Raw genomic sequence first — 14402 nt, 5'->3', positions numbered from 1 at the left:
TCTACTTTGCCTCTCGATTCGGAGGGGCGGAGCGAGCTCCGTTGGGCAAGAATGATGTCCTGCAAACGGAGGGAATATTGTTGTGCCAGTGGTCAACGGTAAACCCAACTTAAACCCCTGTCGTCTCGGCGCGGTTGGTGTCGTCGGTCCGACCCTGGCAAGTTAAGACCGGACAACGATTTCTACCCCAAGCAGCCCCAAGCTCCTACCCTTTCTTATCACCATGGACCCATCGCCTGCCATCCCTGCTTCTGCCCTCTTTTCGCTCAAAGGCCAGACTGCGCTCATCACAGGTGCAACTAGAGGTCCGTACACGCGTCCTTCCAACACTGTCAATGGCTTCTCAGCTGGGCCGATCGTTCATCGATTCAACGCTCTTCTTCATCTCATCTTCTGTCGTAATCTTTTTTTTTGAACCCTGGTCCCCATTTGTTCAGGCATTGGCGCCGCATGCGCGATAGCGCTCGCCGAGGCCGGAGCTTCCGTTTGCCTGGTTCAGCGCCAACCTTCGGAAAGCACACCCCCTAATCACGAGACCCTCAACGCCATTCGCGCGCTAGGCGCCACCGCAGAGGTTGTTTACTGTAATTTAGACGACCTCGACGCCGTCAAAGGCCTCTTCCAGAAGGCTCTCGATGTTATGGGCGGCCAAATCCATATCCTTGTCAATTGTGCTGGAATTCAACGGAGGTCTCCAGCTGTGGCCTTCCCCGAAAGTGATTGGGATGATGTAAGTAAACGATATTCGTACCTTTTCGTTCTTTTGCTCTCCCCATTCTGTGTAACAATTCTACATCCGCTTCTCTAAACATCGTGTTTTGCCGTCCTCCCTCGTTTTTAACGTCGTGTCCTTAATTTTACAAACAAATCTGATCTTCGATACTTCTTTCAGGTCCTTAATGTGAACCTCAAGTCCGTCTGGCTATTGTCACAAGCTGCTGGCCAGCACATGGTTCCCCTCCGCCGAGGCAAGATCATCAATTTCTGCTCCCTACTCACATTCCAAGGCGGTTTGACCGTTCCGGCATACGCGGCGGCGAAAGGAGCTCTTGGCCAGCTCACAAAAGCTCTTGCGAACGAATGGAGTTCTCAAAACGTTCAAGTAAATGGAATATGCCCAGGGTACATCGCGACCGACATGTGAGTCTACGTCTAACTTTAATTTCCGTGTTATTTCAGCACCATTTCAACATTTTCAATTCCTTTTGAACGCGTTTCATGGAAACATCCGTTTTTGGATAATTGTAATTCTGTGTATCGTTCAATGTCATTGACGACATCCAGCGCTTCTTCTCGTTTCGATCCCACACTCATTTGTTGAGAGTCCGCGGCGTCGCGCTAGGCCCCTTATCTCCTTCATTTAATCTCGCATCATTCATTCTCGTTGTCGAATGCAACCCCGACGACATGTTTCCACTCTAACTCTATTGACTCTCCCTGAATATTCTATCACACCTTGAAGCTCGCCCATCATTTAATCCTCCCTTCAACGTTGCGCCCTATTTGTTGCTTGCTTTGTCCTGACATCATTTTGACCTTCAGGAACGAAAAACTTTTGGCGGACCCCACACGGCTGCGCCAGATTTCGGAACGTATCCCTGCAGGACGATGGGGACAGCCCAAAGACTTTGCAGGTCCGATCGTGTTCCTCGCGAGCCCAGCAAGCCAATATGTTTGTGGTGAATTGCTCGTCGTCGATGGAGTGCGTGCCTTTGTATCCCAAAAACTGGTGCACCGACGCTAATTCTGCTTCTTCAGGGCTGGATGGGCCGGTGATCGACACGAGTCTCATTGGAGTGCCCACTTCCAAAAGCGGGGTATTAACTTTCTTCTTGTGGGTGTATCATATGTATAGGACTCGGGATGTAGTCCCGGACCGCACTTATTTACCGATTCCTCATGTATGTTTTTATCGCCGATCAAATATCCAAAAAAAAAAAGGCTCCTCAGAAGGGATAAAAAATTGTTTCCGTCGTGCGGAGGCCTCGTTGGCCTTCTGGAAGACAATCGGGGGGGAAAGTAAGTAGGAGATCACCGAGCGACAGACAACATTGGCCGAACGAGATTTTTTATTATGACGAGAAGGTGAAGAGGGCTCGTGGGCCGGCAGTGCGGTCGGGCCGCGCCTGGTTTGACTCCATCGCTTTGATTCTTGCTCATGGTGGTCATTTATGGTGTTTATGATAAGGAGGATTGACGGTGGGTTATCACGGCGTCGTCAGATAATCCATCATTGTGATGGAATGTCCCAAATGTAGATATATTCTGTGAATTGTGAGCTCGAACGTTGGAGAAGGAAGGTGTTGCACCGATGCTGATGTTGGTCGAAGAGAACAGGCAGATACGATCATAAGATTGGGGCACATACGATAGCAGTGAAATAAAGCATATATATTTGACTTGTGCGGCATAACCGAGCTCACAATGTATATTTAGAGACCTTTTGCACATTACTGCGTAATACGTCCAGCAAAAAGTAGGTGCACGCACTAGAGGTAACGTGAACCACTTGGTGGTGGATTGAGACCAGGCTCCAGTAGTGAGACAGTGACGAATATTCCATAGGTAGACAGGCTTGCTTCCACAGTGCAGTTAAACAGGCGAGCAGATCTCAACAACAGCCCCCCCTCTCACCTTATGTTACAAAGCTCCTGGAAGAACCCGAAAACGAGACTAGTCATGCATGGCAGCAGTGGGTATACGGCCCGAGACCGAGATTCAGAAAGAAGGTCGGGGGGAATAAGGTCCTTCATCAGAAGGAACACTTTTGATCCGTCCAGCAGTGTTTTAAAATTTACAATACTTTCCAGCGGGACAAGCAATTCGAGTTGGATGAAAAATTAAGGAATCCTGATCTTTGAGAGGTAAGTCGTGTGATATTGAAGCAAGTGTTGGCCCGAACGATGGAGGCAATGGTGGCCAACTGGTGGCCGAGAAATTTGCTAGACAAGAGCAGCCCAGAAAGACATCTCATGTAGCTAAGATGGACGGGATGCTGTCCGTTAAGATCAGCCCAGACACGAGACACGTTGAAAACAACCTTGTGACTTCAAGAAGAGGAACGCTCTAGTCTGCATCTTTCACAAACTTCGACAACTTTTTTTTCTTCTGCCCCTGGTGTACAGGACAGCGGAAAGATCCGACACCACAGCGAAGAAAAAGCCGGGTGGTGGCTGCCCTCCTGGTGTTCAGCGAGGTTTTCATTGATACAAATACCATGTGATCAAAGCTTTCGCAGTAGCGCGCCGAACATCCTGAAAAACTAGTTACGATGACCACGGGTACGACAGGTAAAGGGTTTGCCTCGTACCTGTTAGTTAGAGTTAAACAAGCACGCATGGCAGCATGGCATGGGGCCACTGTCATCACCACTGACCAGCAGGTAAGTATTCGGAGCAGCAGCACGTGTCTACGAAGCGGATAAGGCTTCGGAGTAAGACGTCTGAAGCAGAGATGAGATAATAAGGATTCTAGACCAGGCATGCTCAGCCGTTACGCACTGATATCGTTGATGAAGACTTCAAGGAGGTTCCACATGAGCGGGATTCTCAAGACTTTTCCCATCAACAAAAGCAAATAACGATGTTGACCAGGACCAAGAAGCGCCCAATCAACGCCCAATGCTCGTGCACACCGAAGGTTTGCTTGGGGATAATTGCCAAGGTTAGAAGTTCAAAATTAGGTCGTAATACTACCTGATACCAGTACACCGTACTACACCCAGCAACCTCGTATCGTCGATATCGAAGTCCCTCTGGACGACTATTTCCTTGACAATCGGCCCTGATTAATGATTACTAGGTGGGAACTTTGGGATGGGATAATTCCGTGAAAGTTGTGGCTCAACGGGACAGCGCTGAGTCCTCTTTCTTTAGCGCGTGTCTGCTAGCTGCTTCCACCACACTCTCCTTCCTAATTCGATGATGGCTTCACAGTGAATGTTTTTCGTGTTAACTGCTGCACATCGGCCATCCACTTCCCGAGGAAAAACAAGGAACGCTGAAACACGTATCAAGATCAGGGACTGCAGACCGAGGTCAAGGCAACATACGGTTGAATCCGACAAATACTACGGAAGACCGAGTGGACCTGACTCAAAATACATAAATAAGAACGTAGACTCGCATGCCTCCTCACTTGCTCCCCGAACCCTGCCATTCCTCTAGAAAAATTTTCATTTCTTCGTTTCTTCCCGTTCTCCTCACCTTCGCCATGACTATCGTTCTCACTCCGTATTGGTCAAATGGTGTTCAGAAACTTAAAATTGCCTCTCAATGTGCCTTGTCCCTCCTACTTTAAAAAGACAAGTACTCATAATCCATTCACTATTTAGCGCCAGCGACCCCCAAACCAGGTTTGACTCCCCCGGCGTTAAACGCGTCGATTCACGCTCAGCGTTGCCTGGCCCAGCTGCGCTCGAAGGACAAGAGCATTGAAAAATACATCTATCTGTCGCATCTTAAGAACGAGGATCCATCCATTTTTTACAAATTATGTTTAGAGAACATGGTTGAAATCACGCCTATAATCTACACGCCAACTGTTGGAGACGCATGTCTGCAGTTTTCACATATTTATAGACGCCCCGAGGGCCTCGTCTGTATCCCACAACCAGTCACATTGACAAGGAACTGACAACGAGGTTCTAGTATGTTTCCATAAAAGACAAGGGGAACATTCGTAGTGGTAAGCTCATTTGAATACTTTACAGGTCAAGTTCGCTGATAACCTTTTAGTTCTCAACAATTGGCCAAAATTAGACGAAGCTCGTATCAGTGTCGTCACTGATGGTATGTCGAGCTTGTAGCATAGTAACTTTTCCCTCATTTCTGCTCAGGTTCACGAATCCTCGGCTTGGGCGATCTTGGGGTTAATGGTATGGGGATTTCAATCGGAAAACTCTCCTTGTACATTGCCGGTGCTGGGTATGTATGCGGTAGTGTGCCTCGTTTTTTGCTTAAATTCACTCCCGATAGTATTCGCCCAGAGTCTACCATCCCCATTTGCCTTGACCTTGGAACAAACAATCAAAAGTTCTTGGACGACCCGTTCTACCTCGGAAACCGCCACCAGCGTGTATCAGACAAGGAAATGGAAGAGTTTATGGATGAATTTATGCACGAAATGTCTAGAGCATATCCTAAGCTGATGGTTCAATTTGAGGTTAGCTATGACTACATCCTTCGTTTGCAGTGTCCACATTTAATGCCCAATCAGGATTTCTCATCGGACAACGCATTCAAGTATCTCGACCGGTACCGTAATAAGTATGCGGTCTTCAACGATGACATTCAAGGCACCGGAGCTGTCGTTCTGAGTGGCTTCCTTAATGCGGCCAAGATCGCTTCGGCCGCGTCGGGAAGGCCTCTCACATCTCATCGTATTCTCTTTTTCGGCGCTGGGTCAGCTGGCGTTGGTGTTGCCATACAGCTTCAGAGCTTCTTCACCCTCCAAGGCCTGTCGACTGAGGAGGCTCGTCAACAAATTTATTTGATCGATTCGCAAGGCCTGGTCTATAATGCTCGTGGACGTCTAGCGGAGTACAAAAAATGTATGCTGCCATTTTCCTTGTTCCCTTCGTGGATGTACTCATCTTCAAAACCAGACTTCTCTAGGGACGACTACAGTGGACCTCCGATGACAAACATTCTGGACATCATTGATTATGTCAAACCCACTGCGCTTTTCGGTCTCTCTACTATAACGGTAAACATTGAGAGCAGCCTCGGTCCCTATTGCGATTCTGACATACTTACTTTCAGGGTGCATTTACACCCGAGGTTATCCGAGCCATGGCCGCTAACAACCCTCGCCCGATCATCTTCCCTCTCTCGAATCCTGTCAGGCTGTCGGAGTGTTCTTTCGCGGACGCAGTTGAACACACACAAGGTGCCGTGCTGTTCGCATCAGGCTCGCCGTTCCCTCAGCAACAGTATGAGGGGAGAACCCTGTACCCCGGGCAGGGAAACAATATGTACATTTTCCCTGGTTCGTTTTCCCATGCACGGCTAATTTCTGTCGCTGATCGCAATTCAATGCTCAGGTCTTGGTTTGGGAGCTATCCTCGCTCGGGTATCAAGCGTTACTGACAGCATGGTTAAGGCCTCGTCTCTGGGATTGGCGGATTCTTTGACGGATGAAGAACGGTCCCTTGGACTCTTGTACCCCAGGATCGAAAGGAGTATGTCATGCTTTATTCCTGTCATACTCTGCGTCATGCTGACATGTCACTCTTTTCTTTTTCAGTCAGAGAGATTAGTGCTCACATCGCAAAAGCAGTGATCCGCGCTGCGCAAAATGCGGTAAGTTGTGGGCGTAACTTAGGCATCCTGATCTTTGACCCTTTTTGTGCTTCCAGGATGTTGATCGTTCTATCGACCTTCGCAACGTGAGCGACAGTGAACTCCTGCGTTTCATTCATGGAAAGATGTGGAAACCTTGAACACTTTGATTCTTACTTAACTCCTAGCTGTCTTTTCGCTATTCCATGTTATCGTTTATAAATCCTCATTGGACAGTCGACGTCCAGATACAGTAGCTGTTTGTATATCGTGTGTAGGTTCAAAGTATACCAGCTTGTTGTTCGGAATAAATACTTAATTTGTTTACGGTGTACGGTGCTGGGCGAAAAGTCTGCAGGGGAAGACTTGCACACAGGATCTTGTTTCCAGGATAAACGCCATCAAGACTGAAAGTTATAGGATCAGGAACGCTTTCCGTTTGGCGGAATAAGGACGCCCATGCAAAGTGGGAATCGCTTCGTCTAATCGCATGATGGTGGTCAACAGTGACAAGGCGACTCAGCGGGTTCCTGATGTTCACGGCAGAAGGAGCGAGTTCACGCTCCTTCTGCCGTGAACTGCGGTGTGGCGCCTTGAATAATGATCACCATGGGAAATCACAGTGCGGCGATCAATGATAATGAAGAAACTGCCAGGTTTTGCGTATACAAATCCGGTACGGGAATAATGCAACGATAGATAGATTATAGATGACCTTAAAAATATGAGGGATGGCTAGACATGAAGTTTCATACACCAGCCATCCTCTTCAACACCACAAACTCCTCTTTCCCAGCTGCTTTACATAACGCGTAAAACTTGGATGCTGGATTGCTGAGTAACGTTGCCGGCCTATATCAAACCATTATGAGAGTTCCGGATGGAAAGAAATTCAAGATAATGCCATACCGGTCAAATTCTATGATACGGCCTTGTTCAAGAAGCATTACCTGGAGAAGTGGTGAGACCTAGATCGAGAAACGCAATAATAGATCACCAACCCTGTCGTAATCAATCACCGTCCTCAGGCGATGCGCAATTGTCAAGATCGTGCTTTCCGCAAATTCTCTACATAAAGATGTGATCAGAACTACGAAATCAATCGAATTCCAATAAAAACTTACTGTCGTATCGTTTTTCCAATCAGCTCATCAGTGGCGTAATCAACGCTATTGAATAGGTCAATTCCCTTACTTCCTCCACACATCTAAAACGACACAAACCTTGCTGTCGCCTAGATCAGCCGGAAAGGGTGAGCAAGATAACGTAACCATGGACAATGCTTCCCACCTCATCCATGACAAGTATTTTGGATCGTTTCAGTATGGCTCTTGCCATACATAGCAGTTGTTTCTCGCTATTGAGAAAAAAATTATGACAGGCCGTTTGAGTTGTCAACCATATATACTCACCCCGTCGAAAAGTTATCGCCGCCTTCAGATACTGAAGAGTCAAGGTCACGGAAGACATTTGCGTTGACCGCATTAGCCGCTTCCTCCGGTGTATCCTCTGATGGTATAAGGTGGACGCGACGAAGAGCTTCATACTATGGGAAACCGTGAGAAGGGTTTGAATATAAGGAAAGTGATCTTGAACCCACGATCTCAGCATCCTGGTACTCGTCAAATACGTCTAAAGTTGATCTTAGGCTTCCGCTTAAGATGGTCGGATCCTCTGGAGACTTAGTTAGGTTGCATTGCAAGATGATGCTACACAATTACTTACGTGGAATGATTGTGAGACGACTCCGAAGATCGGTCAAGCCAACTGTTGCCGTGTCGATACCATCAACCAAAATGCGGCCTTCAGTTGCTTCCACAAATCGGAAGAAAGAAAGGGCAAGAGTGCTTTTTCCTGAACCTGTTCGGCCAAGGATCCCAACCTTGTTTATAGATTAGTTGAGATCATTGGAAAGCTCGAAGGAGAGATACCTTTTCACCGGGATTGATGTCAAAGTTGAGTCCATGAAGAACGTTTGGAAGCTCAGGCTGGACAATGCGTGAGCTGGGGTTGTGTCGAGGATGGGATCTGGAATCGTACCGCATATCGGATAACGAGATCCTCGCATTTAATCTCACCGCGAGATGGCCATGACGTGGGAGGTCTGGGCTCGATGAACTCGGGTGGTTCTCGCTTAAGTTGCGTATATTCGTGGACTCGTTCCAATGCAACCTTACAGTGGAATAAGTTAATGAGATCACGCCGAAAAAGTTGCTCCTACCATCGATTGTTCCAAGCCGACGAATCGTCGCACCATGAAAAGCAGATCATTTGTAATCGTAGAGGCAAACGCCAGAGCGAATCCGGCCAGTGACGCGCTTATACTCGGCGTGATCAAGCAGACGACGGCTGTCGCTCCGACAACTCCAGCGGAGAGCAAGTTGAACCGAACAGACAACCAACGATTAACTAGAAGACTCTTAATGAGCTGCTGCTGTTAAGATGACCTGAATACGGTGAAACTTACCTCCCCACATCCAGTAGAAAGGATTAGCATTCTATTGAAGGAAGTATCAGCAACCCATTCCAATATCGCAAAGATCGACGAACAGTATCAACGCAACGAAGCATATCACGTAAGAATTTCGAAGATGCGCCAAAAGCACGCAAGATTGTGACCCCTGATATTGTTTCCCCATACATCGAGTAAAGGGGCGAACGAGTCACGGAATCTTTGTTCAGTGGTTAAACCCTTTTAGAAGAAACGAATTTGACAATGCAGGACCAACCTAGCCTCCTCATGTCTCGCGAAGTTTGACCATAAATCTAATGAGCAATGTCAGACAAGTAAAGACGAGAAGGTGAGGTTGTCAGACCTTCGCAGCTGGAAAACTTTGATTAAACATGGAGAAATTAAGATTGTAGCATAATGCATACCACTGTAATATAGAAGACCAAAACACAATGTTGCAGCCACAAAGGGAAGCCCTCCAACGACACTGACGGTGATTAAGGTGGTAATGGCAGACAATCCGTACATTCCGGTACGACCGAAGTTGTCCGAGAGGTTGCTATCAATACCTGAAAACCCAATAGCGTCAACAATGATGATCGAAGCCGCTCAAAGCCGCTTAACGCACCCTCAAAATCCTTTCCAAATCTGTTTAGTAGACGACCACGAGAAACAGTGTCATGAAATCTGATGTTTGCGAAGAGAACAGCTTCGAGAAGTCTCTTATACAGGACAGTTGATGCACGGATAGAGCCGTTGTAAAGAACAAACCACCGAAGAGTCGAGATGACGAGGCCAAGACCCGTAATACCAGCGTAAACCGAAATGTAGAATACAGCACTCTCGTGATGGTCATCTCCTGTCAGAGCGACATTGGACCAATAACTAGAAAGAGAGTCAGATGGAGCGCGATGCAGCTGTCATATCAGGGTTACTCACCGAAGCCAACCGTTCTCCAAAACAGGACTAAGCGATGCAATCACCAATATCACGGAGAACAGACCCCAATACCAGCTATTACCACATGCACGAATATAAGTTTCCCAGATATCCCGACTGATACGACCAACTGCGCGGGCCTCTTCTTCCACGAGCTTCCGAGGTTTTTTCTCAGATTTGGGTGTTGCCGCAACAGTTGAGCTAGACTCAGAATGAGGATCTGATTCGTCAGTCTCTGCCTGCAGGGCCATCTTTTCTTCAACGGCCTCGATGAGCTCCGCTTCTTCTGCCTTGTCACTGCTTTTGTCTTCATTCGTTGATTGAACCAAGGCTTTGATGGCGCCAGAGCTGACGAATTCCTCGCGAGACCCTTGATACTGAACCCGTCCGTTGTCGAGCGCAACAACATAACTCGCGCCAGGAACACATAACTGCACATGATGGGAAACCAAAATAACCGTCCGGCCTTGCATAAGTTCGCCTCGGAGGCATTGGTGGTACAAGTGATGCGCGGTATGGGCATCAACTGTTTGTACTCTGTCAACACCAAAGCCAGAGATTCGTAAAACAACACCGACCAGCAGACAAGACATCATCCAAGAAGAGGATGGATGCACGAGAATATACAGCGCGAGCGAGGGAAACTGAATCAACACAGTCAGTTGCGCAGATGCATTGGTAGATTCTTGGTCATACCTCGCGCTTTTTGACCACCTGAAAGGTTAACCTGAGCTTTGAATGAGCTGTTGATCATGATAAAGAGAGAGGGATTTCAAAACGTACCCCACGTTCACCAATCTCTGATTCATCACCATCTTCTAGAATCTCCAAATCGCTCACAAGAGCGCAAACCTGGGATACAAATATCAGAAAGGGCAGGCATGGATGGGGTTGAGTGGACGTGCCTCCAATGTCGTCTGATAGCGTTCCTCGTCATAAGGTAAGTTAAATAAGATATTTTCTATGCAGGAAAGAATGATAAGACTTGAGATTGAGGCAGAAATCAGGAATATATACCTTTGATAGATGCATTACGAAGCCACGCAGCCTTACATTGCAGAGTATTAGTAAAGGTCGATCAAGAGACAGCTACCCAAATTACCTGTGGAACGTAGGCGCAACTCCCCTGAACGACCCATTCATCCTTACGCGGAATGATTTTAGAAAAGGAGGCAAGTGAGTCGGGTGGAGATCTAGGACAGAGCAGTTGTCCAGTGAGTACGTCAGCTTCTCCCAGTAACGCAAGGAGCAATAGAGTTTTTCCAGAGCCCAATTTGCCGCAAATGAGCGACAACTCGCCCTGGGGGAAATCAAGCGAAAGATCGACGAGCATGAACTTGTGTCTTGGCGTAGAAGCAGCAGAGGGTGTGGTGCTAGCGGAAGCACGGTCCTGTGGCCAGGTAACAGTGCATGACTGGAGTGCAATTTTTTGGGTTTGCCTCTCCGAAGGGAGGACGCGGTCAACTTCAGCGGCGTGAAGATACTTTTCAATGCGCCTGAGAGATACCATGCTCTAGAATGATGAAACGACATCATGAATTTTTAGAGACGTCAGACAAGGGCATTGACGTACCTGAAGCATATTGATGAAGGTTTCCGGGAGCGCGTTGAGGGCAAACTTCATCTCTGTAAACACTAATTGTAAAGTGGTGAGTTAGATCCTGAATGATGTCAACGGCATCCTACCAATGATCTGGAAACATAGATTAGAAAAGCCGAGCATCTTAAGGAATGAAAAGAAATTACCGAAGTGAACGCAATTGATGGGGTCAACGACTGTTGCCTAACGACAGCGAAATGCCAGAAAGAAACCAATGTTACTAGGATAGGTGATCCATTCCTTTTCCATGATCAACTTCAGCGACACGGCCTACACATCAACTGAAGCCACAAACCAGATAGCATTCCAAAGGGTCTGTGATTATCAAGATAAGAAAAGACGAAGTGAAAAACAGCTAAACAATCCTCACCTCTATAGCATAGTTTAGCTTTTGATATTTCAGCTCCTTGTCGCGAACCTTGAGAACTCTAGCTTCAAAGCTTCTTTCCCAAGCCATAAACTGTGAGGAAACTCAGTTTTTGTGTCCCCGTAAGATAGATAGCATGCATCACCTTGAGCATCCGGATTCCCCCAAGGATCTACACAAAATTAGGGACGCCATGCGAATATGGATATCAACATACCTCATTCATCAACGCGACTCTCTCGTCACGCGCTTTCATCAAGTTTTCTTGTGCACCAACAACAACTTTTCCAGCGAAATGGTTCAAGGGAAGGAACAGACATGTGACAGCAAGCCCAAAAAAGCAAGAAACGCCTTTGAGTCCAAAGCGATTTAGCTGTTAACGGCTTATTGAGTATACAGATGGACTGACCCAGCAATTTGTACAAGAATATTGATCCAATAACAATTTCAATAGGACTATCTATAACAAATGTCAATTCCAAAACGACGAAATTTAATCACACACACATACCGACAAGGGCGAAGACATGCCACGCAAAATCACTGACCCTATCAACGTCGGTGGTCATCAAAGTCATGATCTGAGATTTGCTCGAGAAATCGTCCTCGTCGTCCTTCTTTGTACCCTCTGTAGCAGCGTCAGAAGCATTATCTTTTGAAGCAGTGGAGGACGGAGGTGGAGCGGAAGAGGCGACGTCTTTCCGCACCAAAGTTTTGGCAAATAGAATGGTGTTCAGCTGAATCTTTATTCGGACCGCGATGGTTGTGGTAGCCAGCGACCATAGCTGTCCAGTAACTAGATAACGCTGTAAGCAAAGAGAATCACGGTCTGGATGGAGTATAATACACACCCAAAAAGCCGACTGCGTTCGCTGAAAAGAGACCGATGGCATAAACCCATCCCCAGCCAGCGTTCTCTCGATTCCTGTCTATTTCTAGATACTCAACAAGCTTCTGCAAAAAAAGCGCCGGGGCGTAGAACAAGACCGCAGAAACAGACGCGAGGACAAGTTCCACGAGGAACGCAAAACTGTTCAAGCGAACCAAGCGATAACCCAAACCCCAACCAGAGCCAACTCTGAAGATGCGGGGTTGAATTTCGCGCATTGCCTTCTTCATGCGAGTATAATTGAACGTGGCACGCATGTTTCCAGGTACGATGGGTAGATCCCCGATATCAAGGGTAGTGGCAATGTTTCCGAGCCAAACTACCTTGGTGGTGTAGGAGAACAGTAAGGTATCCCACGCAGAAGCGCCTTTTACACAGATCAGTAGGGCTTGTGGTGTTACTAGTAGAACTACGCACTTATAAGCCCACAAACATTCTCATCATCCTTATTTGTGATCGAGTCCACAGTCTTCTTGGAGTAGATGTTTGCCGGAGGGAAATAGAGAGGCGGGCCAAGGGGTGTCGTAAATGTCAAAACACATAGAATAGTGTACAGCCCAACGAGGGTATACCAAAGATAGATTAGTACGGGCTCTGATTGGCCCACGCCAGATGTCGCAACCGGAGGGGGTCTGTCAGGAAGAATGGCGATGGAACCGAGGAGTGCAAATGCCACGGTTGTCAATCCGGTGACATGGAGAATGGAGTTCGCGTGTTCATCGGCTGTATTCTGACCCACTGACCGCGCGGAAAGCAAGAAAACGTAGAGCGAGAAGAAGAGTTGAAGTGAGGCGACTACAACATCATTTTGCTCTTCGTTGGCTGCAGCAAAGCCGAGAGCGACAGTGTTGATGACAATTGTAAGAGATAGAAGGAAAGAGATGAATAGTTTCCTCCATCGCATCTACCCAAACAGTGAGAAGAATATAACTTGTTGAGAGGAACACTCACCCGACACCAAAATGCCTCAGCTTGGATTGGGTATCCGTCAATGACATCCTCAGGCGTCGTGACGTCAAAAGGGTCAGAACCGAGATATTCCTCAGAAGCGTCGACGCTCGTAGGTAGTTGAATCTTTCCTTCAGGCGAACGAGTAAGGTAGAAAGTAATCAGGCTGGCAAAGGCACTACCGGCAAGAATACCGGCAGCGGGTAGCTGAAAACGAGGCATGGCCGGACGCCTGAACGCGTTGTGCGGTATAAGATGAACTAGTCACTGAACGGTCGCTTCTAGGATGTATAAAAGCGCTCTCAGTGACTCGACGGTTCCGCCTGGTGCGGTAAAGAGGATGAACCATGCGGTTACATAAAAGAATTTGAAAACCGAAAATTTTGCTGACAAATGACAGGTTTAACTCAGGTTTAGCGCCCATTTTACAACCCTGTCTGTTTCGTCATTCTCTACTCAACGGCAACCACACTTCGACCGAGTCTCAAGATAAACGTCCACAGTAACGAGAGTGGAATTCCAACCTTCAAGCACTCATGGTTTTTACCAGGAGACGTCGAGGGGATTTTGCCACTGTGGAATAAGGCGCCGAAGTCAATGAATGTTAGCGCGTCAGCGCTTAAGTAATGCCCATCACCGTCCCATATTTTGAATCCACCCAACTCGGAGCCGAAGATTTCGCTGCGGAAATGGAGGAATGTCGTAGTGTGGGATGAAGGGGACCGCGACACTCAGTCGGACATTAGGCACCCAAGGACAACCGATATTGGTCCAATGGCCTGTCAATGATGATTTATAACCTGTGTGTGTTAGGCGCACTACATAAGACTAATCACTCTGTGTTGCCTCAGATCAGTGAATTGCCGACACGTATTTGAGAGGTTCCAACAGTGCCATTTTCTGTATACCCAGTGCGTGTCATGCAG

General features: G+C 47.4%; 3 protein-coding genes across 3 annotated transcripts; 2 read left to right on the top strand and 1 right to left on the bottom strand.

The window, feature by feature from the left end:
- Positions 1–223: 223 nt before the first annotated feature.
- On the top strand, positions 224–1776 carry LACBIDRAFT_235362 (uncharacterized protein; the record flags this gene model as incomplete). Its single annotated transcript, XM_001881187.1, has 5 exons — positions 224–305; positions 438–730; positions 893–1140; positions 1543–1702; positions 1759–1776. 5 exons carry the CDS (start codon positions 224–226, stop codon positions 1774–1776), a joined length of 801 nt encoding a protein of 266 aa, XP_001881222.1.
- A 2436-nt stretch (positions 1777–4212) lies between these two features.
- On the top strand, positions 4213–6442 carry LACBIDRAFT_297458 (uncharacterized protein; the record flags this gene model as incomplete). Its single annotated transcript, XM_001881186.1, has 10 exons — positions 4213–4276; positions 4334–4596; positions 4650–4686; positions 4737–4790; positions 4838–4925; positions 4977–5706; positions 5763–5988; positions 6044–6181; positions 6247–6302; positions 6359–6442. 10 exons carry the CDS (start codon positions 4213–4215, stop codon positions 6440–6442), a joined length of 1740 nt encoding a protein of 579 aa, XP_001881221.1.
- Positions 6443–7030: 588 nt separating this feature from the next.
- Positions 7031–13698, bottom strand: LACBIDRAFT_297457 (multidrug resistance-associated ABC transporter; the record flags this gene model as incomplete). Its single annotated transcript, XM_001880975.1, has 37 exons — positions 7031–7133; positions 7191–7231; positions 7283–7349; positions 7406–7450; positions 7505–7515; positions 7572–7638; positions 7694–7827; positions 7882–7955; positions 8007–8163; positions 8213–8269; positions 8322–8453; positions 8503–8690; positions 8749–8779; positions 8832–8953; positions 9011–9047; positions 9098–9105; positions 9159–9302; positions 9362–9618; positions 9673–10198; positions 10251–10316; positions 10369–10399; positions 10456–10524; positions 10578–10633; positions 10690–10720; positions 10775–11185; positions 11246–11307; positions 11359–11365; positions 11419–11512; positions 11568–11587; positions 11643–11732; positions 11785–11811; positions 11857–11990; positions 12049–12099; positions 12151–12435; positions 12491–12895; positions 12946–13432; positions 13480–13698. The coding sequence occupies 37 exons, from the start codon at positions 13696–13698 to the stop codon at positions 7031–7033; spliced, it is 4746 nt and encodes a 1581-aa protein (XP_001881010.1).
- Positions 13699–14402: the final 704 nt, after the last annotated feature.

The sequence above is a fragment of the Laccaria bicolor genome, genomic scaffold, assembly GCF_000143565.1.
Source record: "Laccaria bicolor S238N-H82 LACBIscaffold_12 genomic scaffold, whole genome shotgun sequence".
In the NCBI taxonomy this organism is placed as follows: domain Eukaryota; kingdom Fungi; phylum Basidiomycota; class Agaricomycetes; order Agaricales; family Hydnangiaceae; genus Laccaria; species Laccaria bicolor.
The sequence above is the reverse complement of the archived record's forward strand: the minus strand, read 5'-3'. Positions and strand labels throughout refer to the sequence as shown.